The following is a 15,374-nucleotide window of genomic DNA, read 5'->3' on the forward strand; positions in this document are numbered from 1 at the left end:
TAATAACTGATGAGTGGTTGAATGCCCATAGTGAAAACCAAATTGCTCATCAGCAAAAATAGAATTGTCATTAATATGAACCATCATTCTATTTAAAATAATCTTTTCAAACAGTTTGCTTATTGAAGAAAGCAAACTGATGTGTGTGTGTGTGTGTGTGTACAAACTAACCCCCACTGTCTGGCAGTGATGTTATGGAAGAAAGCTGACTGTTTAAACAATCAGATTTAATCCGGGAGTTAGAAAGTGCTAGCTCTATTGCAGCTCCAGTGACCCATTTCAGACTGCTTGGTATTTCATGTCCAGTCCGAGGTCACTTTTGCTTAAAATAAGCCCCGCCTGTTTATGCTACCATTATCAAATGGACAATGGATCCATAAACAAACTTCCGGATTATCCAATCCAGCGCGTATTTAATTTTTTATTCAATGATATAAGAGTACAAATTGAAACAATCTCACCAAATCTGTAGCATCAGCAACTATCTGGAAATTGGCTTCGTAGCGCTATAGAAGATGCGCCAACGCGTGAATTTATTTTCCACTGCGATCCTCAGTCAGCAACGCGACCTGTGATTCAATCATTTTCGGAGCCACTGATGATTGTGTTCCGTTTTACTCATTGCGGATTAGAAAAATTGAAGAAAATCCGGAGAATATCTTTGGTAATCGGTACTGATTTTAACCTCCAGCAGACTCGCATGCCGATTCTTCAAAATGCACTGGCTTTGCACCAAATTGCACTATTTTAGGGGCAGGACTCAGAACAAAACACACGCGTAACGTGGACGTCATCCGTAGACCTCACAGAATGAAAACCGAACTACGTTCATTTTGAGCGTGACGCACTGTTGACCCGTCTTTTTTCCAGCACATAATTAACTTCCCGATCACAATTACGCGATACATATGTCTAAAAAGAACATAAAATAATACAAGGGGACTCTGACACACAAGTCTCCGGCCATTTATTTCATTCATTAAATTATATATCCGAAACATAACACAAAGTAGGAAAGGGACGAGCCTGGAATTGAACCAACGCCTCCTGCTTATATGGTAGAAGCGGTAGCCACTAGACCACCGAGCTCGTCTACGAGTAATTTACTTTATTATTACATAAACTCAATATCATAAATAAGTATATTTAACTTCAATCTATTTTGAACTTGGCTAATATACAGAGAAGCATAACGGAGCTAAAATCGTTCAATTTGATATTTTCTCGGTTTTAATGCATCTTTCGTGCATTGAGGTCGTCCATATAACATGTGGAAATGCATAAACTTCGCAGCCTTCCGCGGAATGGTAGTCCGAAGCTCCTTCTTTCCCCGAAAAAATATCCACAAGGCCACATGGAGATCACCTAACCAAGAAATGGAAAACCAAATCGACCACGTTCTAATCGACGGTACATTCTTCTCCGACATCACGAACGTCCGCACTTACCATAGTGCAAATATTGAATCCGACCACTACTTCGTTGCAGTATGCCTGCGCTCAAAACTCTCGACGGTGTACAACACGTGTCGAAGTCGAACGGCTTAACATTGGGCGGCTACAAGAAGTTAGACTAGCCGAAGGATATGTGCAACAGCTGGAAGTGGCACTCCCAACGGAAGAGCAGCTAGGCGCAGCATCTCTTGAAGATGGTTGGAGAGATATTCGATCCGCCATTGGAAGCACCGCAACCACTGCACTAGACACGATGCCCCCGGATCAGAGAAACGACTGGTATGACGGCGAATGTGAGCAGTTGGTTGAGGAGAAGAATGCAGCATGGGCACCGCACGAGGGCGAATGAGGCACGATATAAACGAGCGCTGAACAAACAAAACTTGATTTTCCGGAGGAAAAAGCACCAGCAGGAAGATCGAGACCGTGAAGAGACGGAGCAACTGTACCGCACTAATAACAAACGAAAGTTCTATGAGAAGTTGAACCGTTCACATAAGGGCCACGTGCCACAGCCTGATATGTGTACATAAACCTTCTTCCGAACGAGCGTGAGGCGGCGGCACTACGAAGAACACCTAAATGGCGATGTGGCAGACGAAGATGGCGGTATGGTGATGAACCTGGAATAACGCGTTCAAGCCATAATTTTACCGGCTCTGGATCTCCAGAAAATCCAGAAGGAGATTGGCCGGCTGAAGAACAACGAAGCTCCTATGGTTGATCAAAGATCCGACGGGCACAAGAAGGCGACGCGTGTAGCGGGCAAGGTGGACCGATCAGGTGGAAGATGACTTGCGGACCCTTTGTATAGCCGAACGGAGAAGACTTTTAATAATGTACTGCACAGGCAGCTTCGGCCTTAGTCTGAATAAATATAAAATAAAAGGATGTTTGAAAACCTGACGTTTTTTTTATCACATTGATAAGGATGATATTATCAAACCTTTTTTACTAACATGTGAGTTGATCATGCTAAGACCATGCTGGAAGTGGGAGAGTTGTATCCTCGGTTCGGTCCGGGGAAATTTTTAGGTTTGATATTTTCTCGGCATTCCTAGGTGGGATGATTTTTTTGGTTTTAAAAATAAGGAACACATTTGTTTTATTGAGTTTGGACAAATATTAGTTGTACTTAATCATTGGTAAAGCTTTTTGAAACTACGGTTCTGATCAGTGGCGTAGCCACGGGGGTGGTTTTGGACATAAACCGCCCCCCCCAGAGACAACATTTTTAGAAGGAATTTTTTTTCTATCTCATTTCTCACTTCTCAGCTCTTTTTGCCATTCACTTCTCACTTCAAACATTTCACTTCTCACTTAGCTTAATAAAGAAAATAATAAAACTTTATTCATTGAACGGCTACTCAGTCTTATAATGTTACAACGAGTTTGTTATTTACCTGACGTTTCAGCACGACAATTGTTTCTTTTTAAAGAAAAAATATTTCTGTTGTTTGTCGTTCTATGTTTTGTCTGACTTGATCAAGTTAGACTGTTTTGTCTGACTTGATCAAGTTAGACTAAACATACGACGACAAACAACAGTAACATTTTTCCCGCGTCGAAACGCCGGATGAATTATAAACTCGATATAAATAAAATTGTTATACTGAATAGCTGTTGTTTTCAGTTTCATCTTTTGATCTCCGTATTTGCGTGAAATGTTTTTCTAAGCATTACGTGATTTATGGATGTTATGGACGACGAGTACAATTTTGCGTGTTTTCATATTCTCAAATTGCCATATTCCCAATGCATTGTTCGACTTTCTATGCATAATTATGATTCCATTTTCAATGTCGTTTTGTGTTACCAACTACCCTTTGTACATATATTCAATAGAGGCATAAAAATGTACTGAACAAAGATTAATTGTGTTTGCTGAATAATTAGCAAAGGGGAGGGAGTGTAGTTTTGATTTTTTAAATAAATTAAAACAAGTTTGTGTCACGTTCATTTTGGAAAAAAATCAAGGATTATTCCAATATGGTTACAGATTGAATACAAATAAAAGTTTCTTCTCTAAATAGTTGTTACAACATAATCCAAATTTGGCTCCGTTATGCTCTTCGATTTTTGAGCTTATTTTATCAAATTACTTTAACTTGGTAAAATCAAAATCTGGGAAACTGTGGCGAAGCGTTTGTTTCGGTCACATTTGACCGTTCCGAGATATTGGGAGAACGAGATATAAAATGGTTTTGAAATAAAAGCCAAGGAAACTTTAAGTACGTCGGAAAAGCAATCACTGGGACTAAAATAAGTAGAGACCCTCGATGCATCATTAAATAGCGTGGGCAAAGACAATTTATTGTCAAATAGATGATGAAGCCTGTGGATGATTACTTGGCCCAACAGTAACACATTCAGATAAAGCCGCTTCCTGTGAGAAATATCGATAAAACAATGCAGCTCTACGCAAGTTGCTCCGGGAATTTCCGCCGGGATTTTCTCGGGAATTTTCACTGGAAATTTTCTTCTGGAATTTCTACCGATAGTTCTTCCTGAACTTCCACCGGGAATTCATCCGGCTAATACACCCATTATGTGTTTTATTTTACGCATTCCCCGCGTAAAAAAACGATTTCTGTGTACATGACAAGAATCGAACTCGCCATCCCCAGATTGGCAATCCTACGCCTTTGCTCGCAAGGCTACTGAAGACCCTAGGTAGTCCAGTCCATGTATTGTTTAAGTAATTTTCAGCATATTTCTACAAATGAACTTACAATTAGTTTTAGGCTTGAAATGGATGAGCTATTAACTCTCCGGAAGTCTCGTGGTCCGGGATCACTAACGCAGTCGCGCTTCTGGTGAGAGCACCAGAAACAACACCAAACAATATTTTTAAAATTTACCTAATCATAACAATTTGCATATTCGAACCAAAGTCACACTTAGTTTTTATTTCTGCAGCAAAATAAAAAAACTGATATTGCGGCAAAAATTACGTTTATTAGCAAGGGGTGTCTCACAGCTATCGATGGCAGCGAATTTCAATCAAAATAAAGTCGATTTGTATTGATTTTTATGAAAAGGTACTATTTGATCAATATTGCAACCAAGATGAATACACCACTAGGTGTTCCAATCTGCCAAATTCACGATTCAGCCATCTTGGATTTTAGTATGGGAGAGCCAGCCGGTTTGTTTTCGTTTTGCACTGAAAATGAATTTTTCACCCCCGCCGTCTTCTCTTCCACAAACTTGGCAGGTTGGAGCACCTACTACTGTATTCATCTTGATTGCAACACACCTTCTGTAACACTGAACTGTAATTTTGATCTTAGCAAACGGGGACTTTACGTACGTTACCAATGACATTGACCGGATTGTTTATTTTTCCATCAACAAATAAACTTGGGCATGATTTCTGAAATAACCATTTTTGTGTACCTATATCAATTACTAATAAATTGTTTTCTAATTTTAGGTTTTAGTTGGAAAAATATGCTTGAGAACGACACTAAACGGAGCTTAGATGATTTATAAGAAAGTCCTACCCAGTGCTAATTATTGTATTTGGAAATATAGAAACTAAGCTTTTGCAAATGCGGCGGCCGTAAACGTGAAGTAGTTTATTGTCGAGTTGTTTCATTGAAGTATATACAACTTTCATATTCTTTGAGCTTATTGTTCATTTATATTCGGCAGCATTTTCATATAGTTGATACGGTTTACTTCTTTCAGAGACTGTTCGAGACTTAATTGATATGATCTGTAGAAACACTTGAGTATTATATTCCATTTTCTAAACTCAAAGATCACGAGTCGTTCTTTCATCATCAGTTCAATTCAATCTGCGAGTTGTGTGGTTAAAGTCCTTAGTCCATACTTCAAACTACAAAGATGTTTCTAATGTGTTTCGCTAGGTATTTCCTGTAGTGAATAAATTTACCTCGAAATCAAATGCGCTATTATTGCACTATGGTTTCTGTTCTGGTGTAAATATGACAAAGAATTGTTTGGGCGCAGCTGTAGATGAATTCAAAAAGCAGCAACGCAACGTATCTATCAAGAGACGGGACGAAATTTCTAAAAAGTACACAGCGTGCACTCGGCGTGCACTGGCACTTTAACAATCAAAACGCATCACATTTTTTACTACTCTGTGTTGGAAGTGACGACATCTATGCTATGAGTCATCAGACAGAATTCACTTATTGCGTTCTTAAAAAAAACTGTTTCCGGCTAGCTCTATAGATATATGTTTTCTATCGGTATTTAACAAATTCGAGAAACTTTACATTATTTGTGCAAGCATCGTCATATTTTGACAATCACTGTTCGATCTGACAGATGTAAAAATCGTTGCGTTGCTAAAATCAACTTTTGAGCCTAAATAATTTCGATTTGCATCGAAATAAAGTCGCTTCGGTTGATTGATTAATTTTCAGCAAATCAATTCAATTTATTCTATGTGAGACACCCCTTGTTTATTAGCTGGTTTTTGGCAAATTATTTTATGATTTTCAGCAACTTTGACAAAAATCTCGGCAAAAAACATGTTTGCTGGTGAGTGAGTACATTGGCATTCTTAATAACGCATTCGCAAAATGCGATAGCAAAGTTTTGATGATATGCATTCATCTTGGTTAATACAAATAGAAAAGAATGGCCTATTGAATAAATTTCGCTGCTTCCAACTCTTAGAATTGCATCCAAATAACCTTAGTGAGCAGTTCGTATACTGATATTTGCCTCCCTTCCTTTTTCAAATATTGTTTCGAATTACAATAATAGACGCGACGAAATTTTGACTCATGAGCTCTTAGGTTGCATTTGATCGGATTATAGTCATTCGGATTTTATGACAAAAAAATCGACTGCCTTGTTTATGTACCTACTGCGATAACCGCCTGCTATCTTTCTGATAAGACAGTCTGTTGACACCGGGGCGGTTTGACCTAATCAAATGGGCGCGAGCATCAGTTTTGTTTCAAATCTGCAACTGAACAGAATTTACTATGCCAAAGGAGAAGAAAATACCGAAAACAGTCTATTTCAATATCGATCATAATGCCAATAACGTTCATCACGTCAGCGCGTGGTACGGTGTTATCATTGTGGTTCTTGTGTTGACCGCTGGTTCAGTAACAAACTATTTTCTAACCAATCTACCGGATGCATTAACGATAGCGGACTTGGAGCGATACCCAGTGGCGTTCATTGCGGAGCGAGCTTGGGACAATCTGAAGAGTTTCACCGATCTGGGTCCGAGAGTCGCCGGCAGTAAGGCCAATGATGAGTTGGCAGTTGGCATTTTCAAGCGTGAGATTGAAACAATTCAGGCAACTAAACATGTGGACCAAGAAGTGATTATGAAAAATCAAGTTGTTACCGGGGCGTTCAACTTCACATTTTACGGCACAACGATGACGACTATTTATCGAAATATTCAAAACATCGTCGTGAAGTTACAAGGCGACAGTGATGATGCTCTGTTGTTAAACTGTCATTTCGATACAGTGCCGAACAGCCCTGGAGCCAGTGATGACGTAGCCAGTTGTGCTGTCATGCTTGAGATTTTAAGGGTTATGTCTAGGCTGCCGGACCGAAATAGATATTCCATTATATTCCTGTTCAACGGAGCAGAGGAGACATTGCTGCAAGCTTCACATGGCTTTATCACTCAACATCAATGGGCAAGAGATGTGAAGGCATTTTTAAATTTAGAGTCTGCAGGATCTGGTGGAAAGGAGGTATTGTTTCAAACCGGACCAAACCGTCCTTGGATGATAGACGCGTATGCCAAGGCGGTGAGATATCCTTTCGCGCAAGCCATGGGAGAGGAACTCTTTCACACAAAACTCATACCATCGGATACCGATTTTAGGATTTTTCGAGACTATGGAAACATACCTGGAATGGATTTGGCTCATTTCTTGAATGGGTATCGCTATCACACCAAATACGACTCTTTGGAATATCTGTCGCTGCCCGTTCTACAACGCACCGGCGATAATGTATTAGCTTTGGCTCGTGAAATGGCTAATTCTGATCACTTATCAACTAATGAGTCTGAACCGGGATTAAATACGGTGTTCTTTGATTTTCTTGGATTGTTCTTTGTTAAATATTCTGTGCGTGTGGCCAAGATTATCAACGTAACAGTAGCGATTTTGGCAGTGCTGATACCATATCTCGGTCTATCATCGGCTGCGGGTAATCGAGCGAATAAATCAATCCAAATGGAGGCTTTATATGGATGCTCAGGCGTATCGTTGGGAGCTTTACTTAGCGTTGCGACTTGCTTGGCTATTGCCCGACAACTGGAAGCATGGGACAGACTTCTGACGTGGTACAGCAACACTTGGCTCATATTGGGAATGTACTGTGCCCCAGCACTGGTTGGTCACTGTCTGATACAAATGTTTTTCAATGCTTTCTTTAAAAACAAAAAGGTAAGTTTTTATTTTACATTTTAGGTATTGTAGTTTCTGGAATCTTTGCTATTACAAAAACGGAAATATTTTCCTTAACGTTTTAACAAATGGGAATGATTAATCGAATGCGACCAAATAGTTCAATGTTTGATGTAATGCTTGGACATAACAAATTAATGAGCATGACGGCTTTGACTTGTTTTGTTCAGTACTGCCCATGATTTCATTTCATACGTCAACTTATCAACCATTCAAAATTTCAGCGAATTTTACTTATTGCGCATTTATTGGGGTAATTCAACCTTTGCAACATCGAAACGATGCTTGTTCCAAACCATATTTAAGTGCTTGTGAGTTAAAACGATTTAAATTTGCGATGTTTGTCTATAAATTATTTGAAACGAAATACTTAGGTAGTGTGAGATTGAACATTGATGTTGACCTCATTCGCATATTTTTTCATACTAATAAATGAAAAAAATATCCAGTAAACTATTAAGAAAAACTCCTACTTGCGCTGTCGTGCAAGGTTATTAGAAAAGTCTTGACGAACCGGGTGCAATCCGCACAATAATCGTCGAGTGTGACCTCTTCATAGCCAAGTTTATGTCCGCTGGTTCTACAAACAACAACAACAACAACTACCGAGCGAACTGCATTGATCTCTACCTAGTCAGTTGGCCTTGTAGAGGATAGCCCAAGTAACATTTTTAGTTTTATAATGCTCTTGAAGACCATTATTTACTCTACTAGAGTGTCTTTAAACCATTATAAAACCAAAATGTTACTGAGGCGGCCTGCTATCCTTGCTAGAAACACATCGTCGAGTGTCAGATTTTTTTAGGAGCATATAGTAGCATCAAAACTCACAACAATGAGCATTATCAATTCGAGCTTGTGTGTAGCAAAACAAGACCGAATTTGTAGTTTATCTTTTCCTTGTGGTGCGACACTCAATCTCACGATTTTCGGAGACTTCCACATAAGGCTAAAATCTCATAAAGATGAACACTAAAGGTAGAAAAAGTAAAAATCTAACAAAAGGCTGAAATAACAAAAGAGTTAAGAGTCGTGGGAAGTTATCAAGCCGGCTTCGTTGACGGCCGCTCGACAACGGACCAGATCTTTACTGTACGGCAAATCCTTCAAAAATGCCGTGAGTACCAGGTCCCAACGCACCATCTGTGCGTTGATTTCAAAGCGGCATACGACAGTATAGACCGCTTAGAGCTATGGAAAATTATGGACGAGAACAGCTTCCCTGGGAAGCTTACCAGACTGATCAAAGCAACGGTGGATGGTGTGCAAAACTGTGTGAAGATTTCGGGCGAACACTCCAGTTCGTTCGAATCGCGCCGGGACTAAGACAAGGTGATGGACTTTCGTGCCTGTTGTTCAACATTGCGCTAGAAGGTGTCATGCGGAGAGCCGGGTGTAACAGCCGGGGTACGATTTTCAACAGATCCAGTCAATTTATTTGCTTCGCGGATGACATGGACATTGTCGGCCGAACATTTGCAAAGGTGGCAGAACTGTACACCCGCCTGAAACGTGAAGCAACAAAAGTTGGACTGGTGGTGAATGCGTCAATGACAAAGTACATGCTTGTGGGCGGAACCGAGCGCGACAGGGCCCGCCTGAGAAGCAGTGTTACGATAGACGGGGATACCTTCGAGGTGGTCGAGGAATTCGTCTACCTCGGATCCTTGCTAACGGCTGACAACAACGTTAGTCGTGAAATACGAAGGCGCATCATCTGTGGAAGTCGGGCCTACTACGGGCTCCAGAAGAAACTGCGGTCGAAAAAGATTCGCCATCGCACCAAATGTGTCATGTTCACTTTCATTTATTAAGTTAACATCTAAACAGATAACACTGAATCAACAATTTGATGCCACAATGCACGGTTCGAGGCCGCATCTCTCCATCCTCGGATACGACCCACGCTCTCCAAGTCGTTCTGCACCTGGTCTGCCCATCTCGCTCGCTGCGCTCCACGCCGTCTCGTACCTGCCGGATCGGAAGCGAACACCATCTTTGCAGGGTTGCTGTCCGGCATTCTTGCAACATGTCCTGCCCATCGTACCCTTCCGGCTTTAGCTACCTTCTGGATAATGGGTTCGCCGTAGAGTTGGGCGAGCTCATGGTTCATTCTTCGCCGTGTGTGTCATGTACAAGACGCTTATAAGACCGGTTGTCCTCTACGGACATGAAACATGGACAATGCTCGAGGAAAACTTGCAAGCACTCGGAGTATTCGAGAGATGGGTGCTTAGGACCATCTTTGGCGGTGTGCAAGAAGACGGTGTGTGGCGGCGAAGAATGAACCATGAGCTCGCCCAACTCTACGGCGAACCCAGTATCCAGAAGGTAGCTAAAGCCGGAAGGGTACGATGGGCAGGACATGTTGCAAGAATGCCGGACAGCAACCCTGCAAAGATGGTGTTCGCTTCCGATCCGGCAGGTACGAGACGGCGTGGAGCGCAGCGAGCTAGATGGGCAGACCAGGTGCAAAACGACTTGGCGAGCGTGGGGCGTATCCGAGGATGGAGAGATGCGGCCTCGAACCGTGTATTGTGGCGTCAAATTGTTGATTCAGTGTTATCTGTTTAGATGTAAACTAAATAAATGAAAAAATGAACAAAAGAGTTAAACTCGAAAGGCTGAAAAATCGCGAGAAAAAGATTTTAATGGAAGAATTTACAATTGACGTAAATGGGGGGCACAAACGGATAAAAACCAAACTCTTCTTGCAACTCTTTGTTTTCTTTCAATTTTGATTTATTATTTTAATTTTTTTATTTAATGCAGGAGGAGGAGGTTGGAGAAAAAAGGAGGTTGCATAGAAAGGAACAAGACTTAATTTATTGTTCGTGGTTTTTGCATTTGGTTTTCGATTCTTGCCAAGATTATTTCTATATTTTTTGTTATTCATTCTTTTTTCTCACTTCTTTTTTTCTTCCTTTTTACTTCTTTGTAATTCTTTCATCCGTCTTTCTTTTCTATCTTTCTTCTTTCTTCCTACTTCCTTGTTCCTTTTTCTTTTATCCTTGTTCCTTTTTTCCTTCCTTTATCTTTTTGCTTTATTTCTATCTTCTTCCTTTTTCCTGCTTCATTTCTCTTTCTTCTTTTTTATTCCGTCTTTTTTCTTTTCCCTTCTACTTTTTCCTCTGCTTTATTTCTTTTTCTTTCGTCATCTTCCTTTTTTGTCTTTTGTCTACCTTTTGTCTTTTATCTATCTTCTATCCTTTTTCCTTTTTCTTTCGTCCTTCTGCTTACTTCCTTCTTTGTCCTTCCTCCTTTCTTCTTATTCCTTCTTCCTTCTTTCAACCTTCTTTCTTTTTACCTCTTTCTTCGTTATTCTTCCAACTTGTTCCTTATTCCTTCTTTCTTCTTTATTCCTGTTTTCGTATTTTTTCTTTCTTCTTCCTTTTCCCTTCTTCTTTATTCTTTCTTCCTTATTCGTTCTTCCATTTTTTTCTTCCTTCTTTCGTCTTCCAACTACCCTCTTCAATATTTCCTTTTTCCAACTTTCTTCTTTCATCTTCCTTACTTATTCTTGCTTCCATCTTCTTGCTCCTTTTTTCCTTCTTCCTTCTTTCTTTCTTCTTTCTTCTTCCGTCTTCTTACTTCCTTCTTTCTGCTTCCTTCCCTTTGTCTTCCGTCTTCATTGTTCCTTATTCCCTCTTCCTTTTTCTTTCTTCTTTTATCTTCCTTATTCCTTTTTTTTGTTCCTATTATTTTATTCCTTTTTTCTTCTGGCTTCTTCCTGCTTTCTTCTTGCTTTCTTCCGTTTTCATTCTTTCTTCCTCCAATTTTTCTTCCTGCTTCATTCTTTCTTCCTCCAATTTTTCTTTCTTATTCTTTGTTCTATATTTTTTTTGTTACTTATTCTTTATAATTTATTCTTAATTCTCTGTGCTTTTTTATATTCCACTATTCAACCACTCAACTTGTACTCCATCGTACGGTTAGCATTCATTGCATTCCGCCGATTTCAGCTCTTCGATACATTTCAGCTTTCTGATACTTTACAGCCTTCTGATACTTTCAGCCTTGTAAGACTTTCTGCCTTTCCAGATTTCAGTCTCACGTGTTTCAGCCTTTCGTAGGACACCCATCTCGTGCATGCGTCCCTAGCACTGACATCAAGTTAATGTAAGATACGGGCATTTCGACACGACTTTGTATTTTCGTGCACGCTATATTTCAGTTTGAACAAGCAACACGTGCGGACGTGTTATTCGCTGCTCTCAAGTTCTTTCGTTTCGTGTTTGTCAGTATCACTTTCCTACATGGTTCCACGCTCCCCTCGTGACCTCTCGCTATCATCGAGCATTTGCTGTGGCAATCAAGCGGCTCCAAGCGGCTCCAAGCGGCCGCGCCATTACGATACCGACCCATCGGTAATAATACCCCGGCCTGCTGGCTAATGATAAGTACCCGCCAAGATAGAGATTCCGCTACTGTTCACCTCATCTAAGAATGTCGTTATGCTCCGCGCAGAAATTGGAAAGGAACAGATTTTCGCTCTATTTATGCTGTAAAGCGTGGGAACTAATATTATCTGCACCACTTCAGCCAACTCATGATGTAGGTAAAGGTGTGAGTTCTACTCGTACATTGTCCCTGGAGCGTGGTTCCGGAATACACTCCTGAGGCTATCGTTGACCAATCGAAGGCCATTAAGTTAAAGCCAATTAAAGTGTTCCCACCTGAAGCAAGCCAAAGGAAATAATCACCCGGATGTGTTGTACCTGTCGCATTTGGAGAAAAGCGCTGCCCTCATTGTGCATTTGGAGAAAGGCTCCGCCTTCAGTGTGCACCTTCGGAAAGTAAGGGCACTCGTTCGACCACGGAGTCAGGAACTTCCATATGAAGCCCCGCCGTGGCTAATGGGGCGGAGCGTACAAAACCATAACGTGCCAGCCGATGGAGAAATCATCCAAAGTCAAGTTTATCAGTTGCGATGCTAATCACTGACCAGCAGCCCGGCATACTCGAAGGAAACCACGGAGCTCCCCTATATCCTGTTTCGTCAGCAGCGAAGTTGCCAAACAAAAGAAAACCAGATCGACGCCGCTACTTCGGTGGTCATGACGTTTTTTTCCTTTCTCGTATACAAAGTATACGTAAAGGCTATATGTTCGCTCCAAAAACGAACTTTTTATAGCAGGCCCGGAGACCCATAGTGTTATATACCGATCGACTCAGCTCGACGAATTGGAGTGATGTCTGTGTGTGTATGTGTGTGCGCAAATTAATCTCACTCATTTTTAGGCACATATCCTTAACCGATTTGATCGCAGTTGCATTCGACGCAGAATCCTGTCCCGTTGTTTCGTATTGAAAATTGGCCAGATCGGACTATGGGCTCAGAAGTTATGGTCAAAATACATTTTTTATACCAAAAACGGGCGCGTAAAAATTTCTTACTCATTTTTTTTGGCATTTATCCTTAAACGATTTGCTCGCAACAAGTTGCATTCGAAGCAGAATCCTGTCCCATTGTTTCTTATTACAAATTGGCCGGATCGGGCTAAATATGAGCTCAGTCACCGCTAGGTGGATTAATCTGTATTTTTTTTAAACATTCTTCTTATTATATATTTAACCCATTCTTCCAAATCTGGCGGGTCATTGAACTAATAGCTCTATAATACATTTGTTTGCAGAGCTCTCTAAACACTGGAATGGTCACTCAGGCTAGGCTGATTGGAGTCAACGTGTTTTGGAGCATCATAAGCCTTTCCGCCACATTAGCAGAGCTCCGGAGTGCATACATAATCATGGTCCTGCAGATGTGCTCGTTGGCATCCACAATTCCAACAGTTTTAATTGGACTTCAAAGAACAGTACGCAAATGGATCATCCTACATTTGCTGGTTCAGTTCGTAGCCATTATCTGCAGCTCATTTTACTACATTGCGTTCGTGAACCTATTCGTCCCCATCACTGGACGAGCCGGAAGTGTGGTTAATCCGGACGAGATAATTGGAATCGTATCAGCTGTCGGTGTTCTGCTCAGTTGCAGCTATCTATTGCCTTTGTTAAATCTAGTGAAAAATCCATTAAAAATAACAGCAAGCTTCTCGGGAGTGGCATTGATATCATTACTGCTGGCATGCCTTACTCCAATTGGCTTTCCCTACCGGGATGCATCACAGGGACATCCAACTACACAACGACACCTTGTAACGGTAAGTTCCCTGTATGGTGATGAACTTTTCAATGCTTTAAACAACCTTTTTCATTCCTAGCATACATTCCGATTATTCCATGACGAACTTGGACTGTTAAGACACATGGATCAAGGATTCTTGTTTGAAGTTCAGGATCGCAATGGGGGACGAACCTTGCAACAACACATCGCCTCGGATGATAGTTTTGTCCCAATACATAATATGACTACTTGTGCTGATGAATTTTTCTGCGCAATTCCATTAGACGCCATGTGGCGTCAGGTACATTTTAGGTAAGTTTTAGAACCACGATAAACAAATTTCGGAGTTATCTGACCGTTCACACCGTTTATGTAGTCACTTTTGGCAACCTGCTCAGGCACCACCAGAAATACATAACATGTTTACGCTAGCCTATGAAGAAACGAGTCAGCTTAGTGAACGGATAAGAAGGATTCGATTCAAGGCCGAGGGTAGCCTACAATCTTCCATTTTCCTGGGCACCAAGCCTGGAGTTAAATTGGTTGCATGGAGTTTGCACGATGTCATTCCATCGCCAGTGATATTTAATGGCCAGAGAGGGTATTTTGCGTTCATAACGCACGGTCTTCCAAGTGGACCGTGGAATATCACAATGGATTTTGAGGTAAGATTTGTGTCAGTCGTAGCATTTTAATAAACAAACTAATAATTCAAATATTGCAGACAAACCATAAGGATGAAAAAGGCGTATTGGCTGATCTAGGAGTAGTGACGAAGTACTGGGAATACCATGAAATGCACACTGCTGAGTTCAATCAACTTCTAGAAAAATATCCATCTTGGGCGCATGTTGTTCCATCAGTAGCTGTAGTTAATATGCTTAGTGTGTAAAGATATGATGGATATTCCATTCTAATATTTAAAACTCTTTAAATATGAAGCACTATTTGTAAAGTTCATACACACAATAAATAAAACACTTTTATGGATTGAACAATAGGAAATTGCTAGTATTTTATCCAGAAGTGTGGTGGAAACGATTTGTCTTACACGGAATAAAGTTTTCGACTGCAGAGGCGCCTCGTCTATACGAATGTATTTTGTATTTTGGTTAAGACTTCTGAGCTCATAGTCCAAGCTGGCCAATTTTGAATAGGAAATAATGGAACAGGATTTCCCGACTTATGCAACTTGTTGTGAGTAAATCGGTTAAGGCTAAGTGCCCGAAGAACTAATGCAGAGGTGCCTCGTCTATACGTTCTACCTGTTCATGGAACAGGTAACCATTTCTAGCTCAGAAGTAGGAAACTTACAATTAATTTCTTAGCAATTAATTATTAGGGCAAATAATTACTAAGTGAAATTAA

At 40.6% G+C, this 15,374-nt stretch overlaps 1 protein-coding gene across 1 annotated transcript; it reads left to right on the forward strand.

Annotated features, from left to right (window-relative positions):
- Nucleotides 1–6,218: 6,218 nt before the first annotated feature.
- On the forward strand, nt 6,219–15,093 carry LOC134205164 (endoplasmic reticulum metallopeptidase 1-like). The gene is made up of 5 exons (XM_062680154.1): nt 6,219–7,861; nt 13,519–14,043; nt 14,104–14,318; nt 14,383–14,671; nt 14,731–15,093. Exons 1-5 carry the CDS (start codon nt 6,425–6,427, stop codon nt 14,896–14,898), a joined length of 2,634 nt encoding a protein of 877 aa, XP_062536138.1. The 5' UTR covers nt 6,219–6,424; the 3' UTR covers nt 14,899–15,093.
- Nucleotides 15,094–15,374: the final 281 nt, after the last annotated feature.

Source organism: Armigeres subalbatus, chromosome 1 (assembly GCF_024139115.2).
Source record: "Armigeres subalbatus isolate Guangzhou_Male chromosome 1, GZ_Asu_2, whole genome shotgun sequence".
Classification (NCBI taxonomy): domain Eukaryota; kingdom Metazoa; phylum Arthropoda; class Insecta; order Diptera; family Culicidae; genus Armigeres; species Armigeres subalbatus.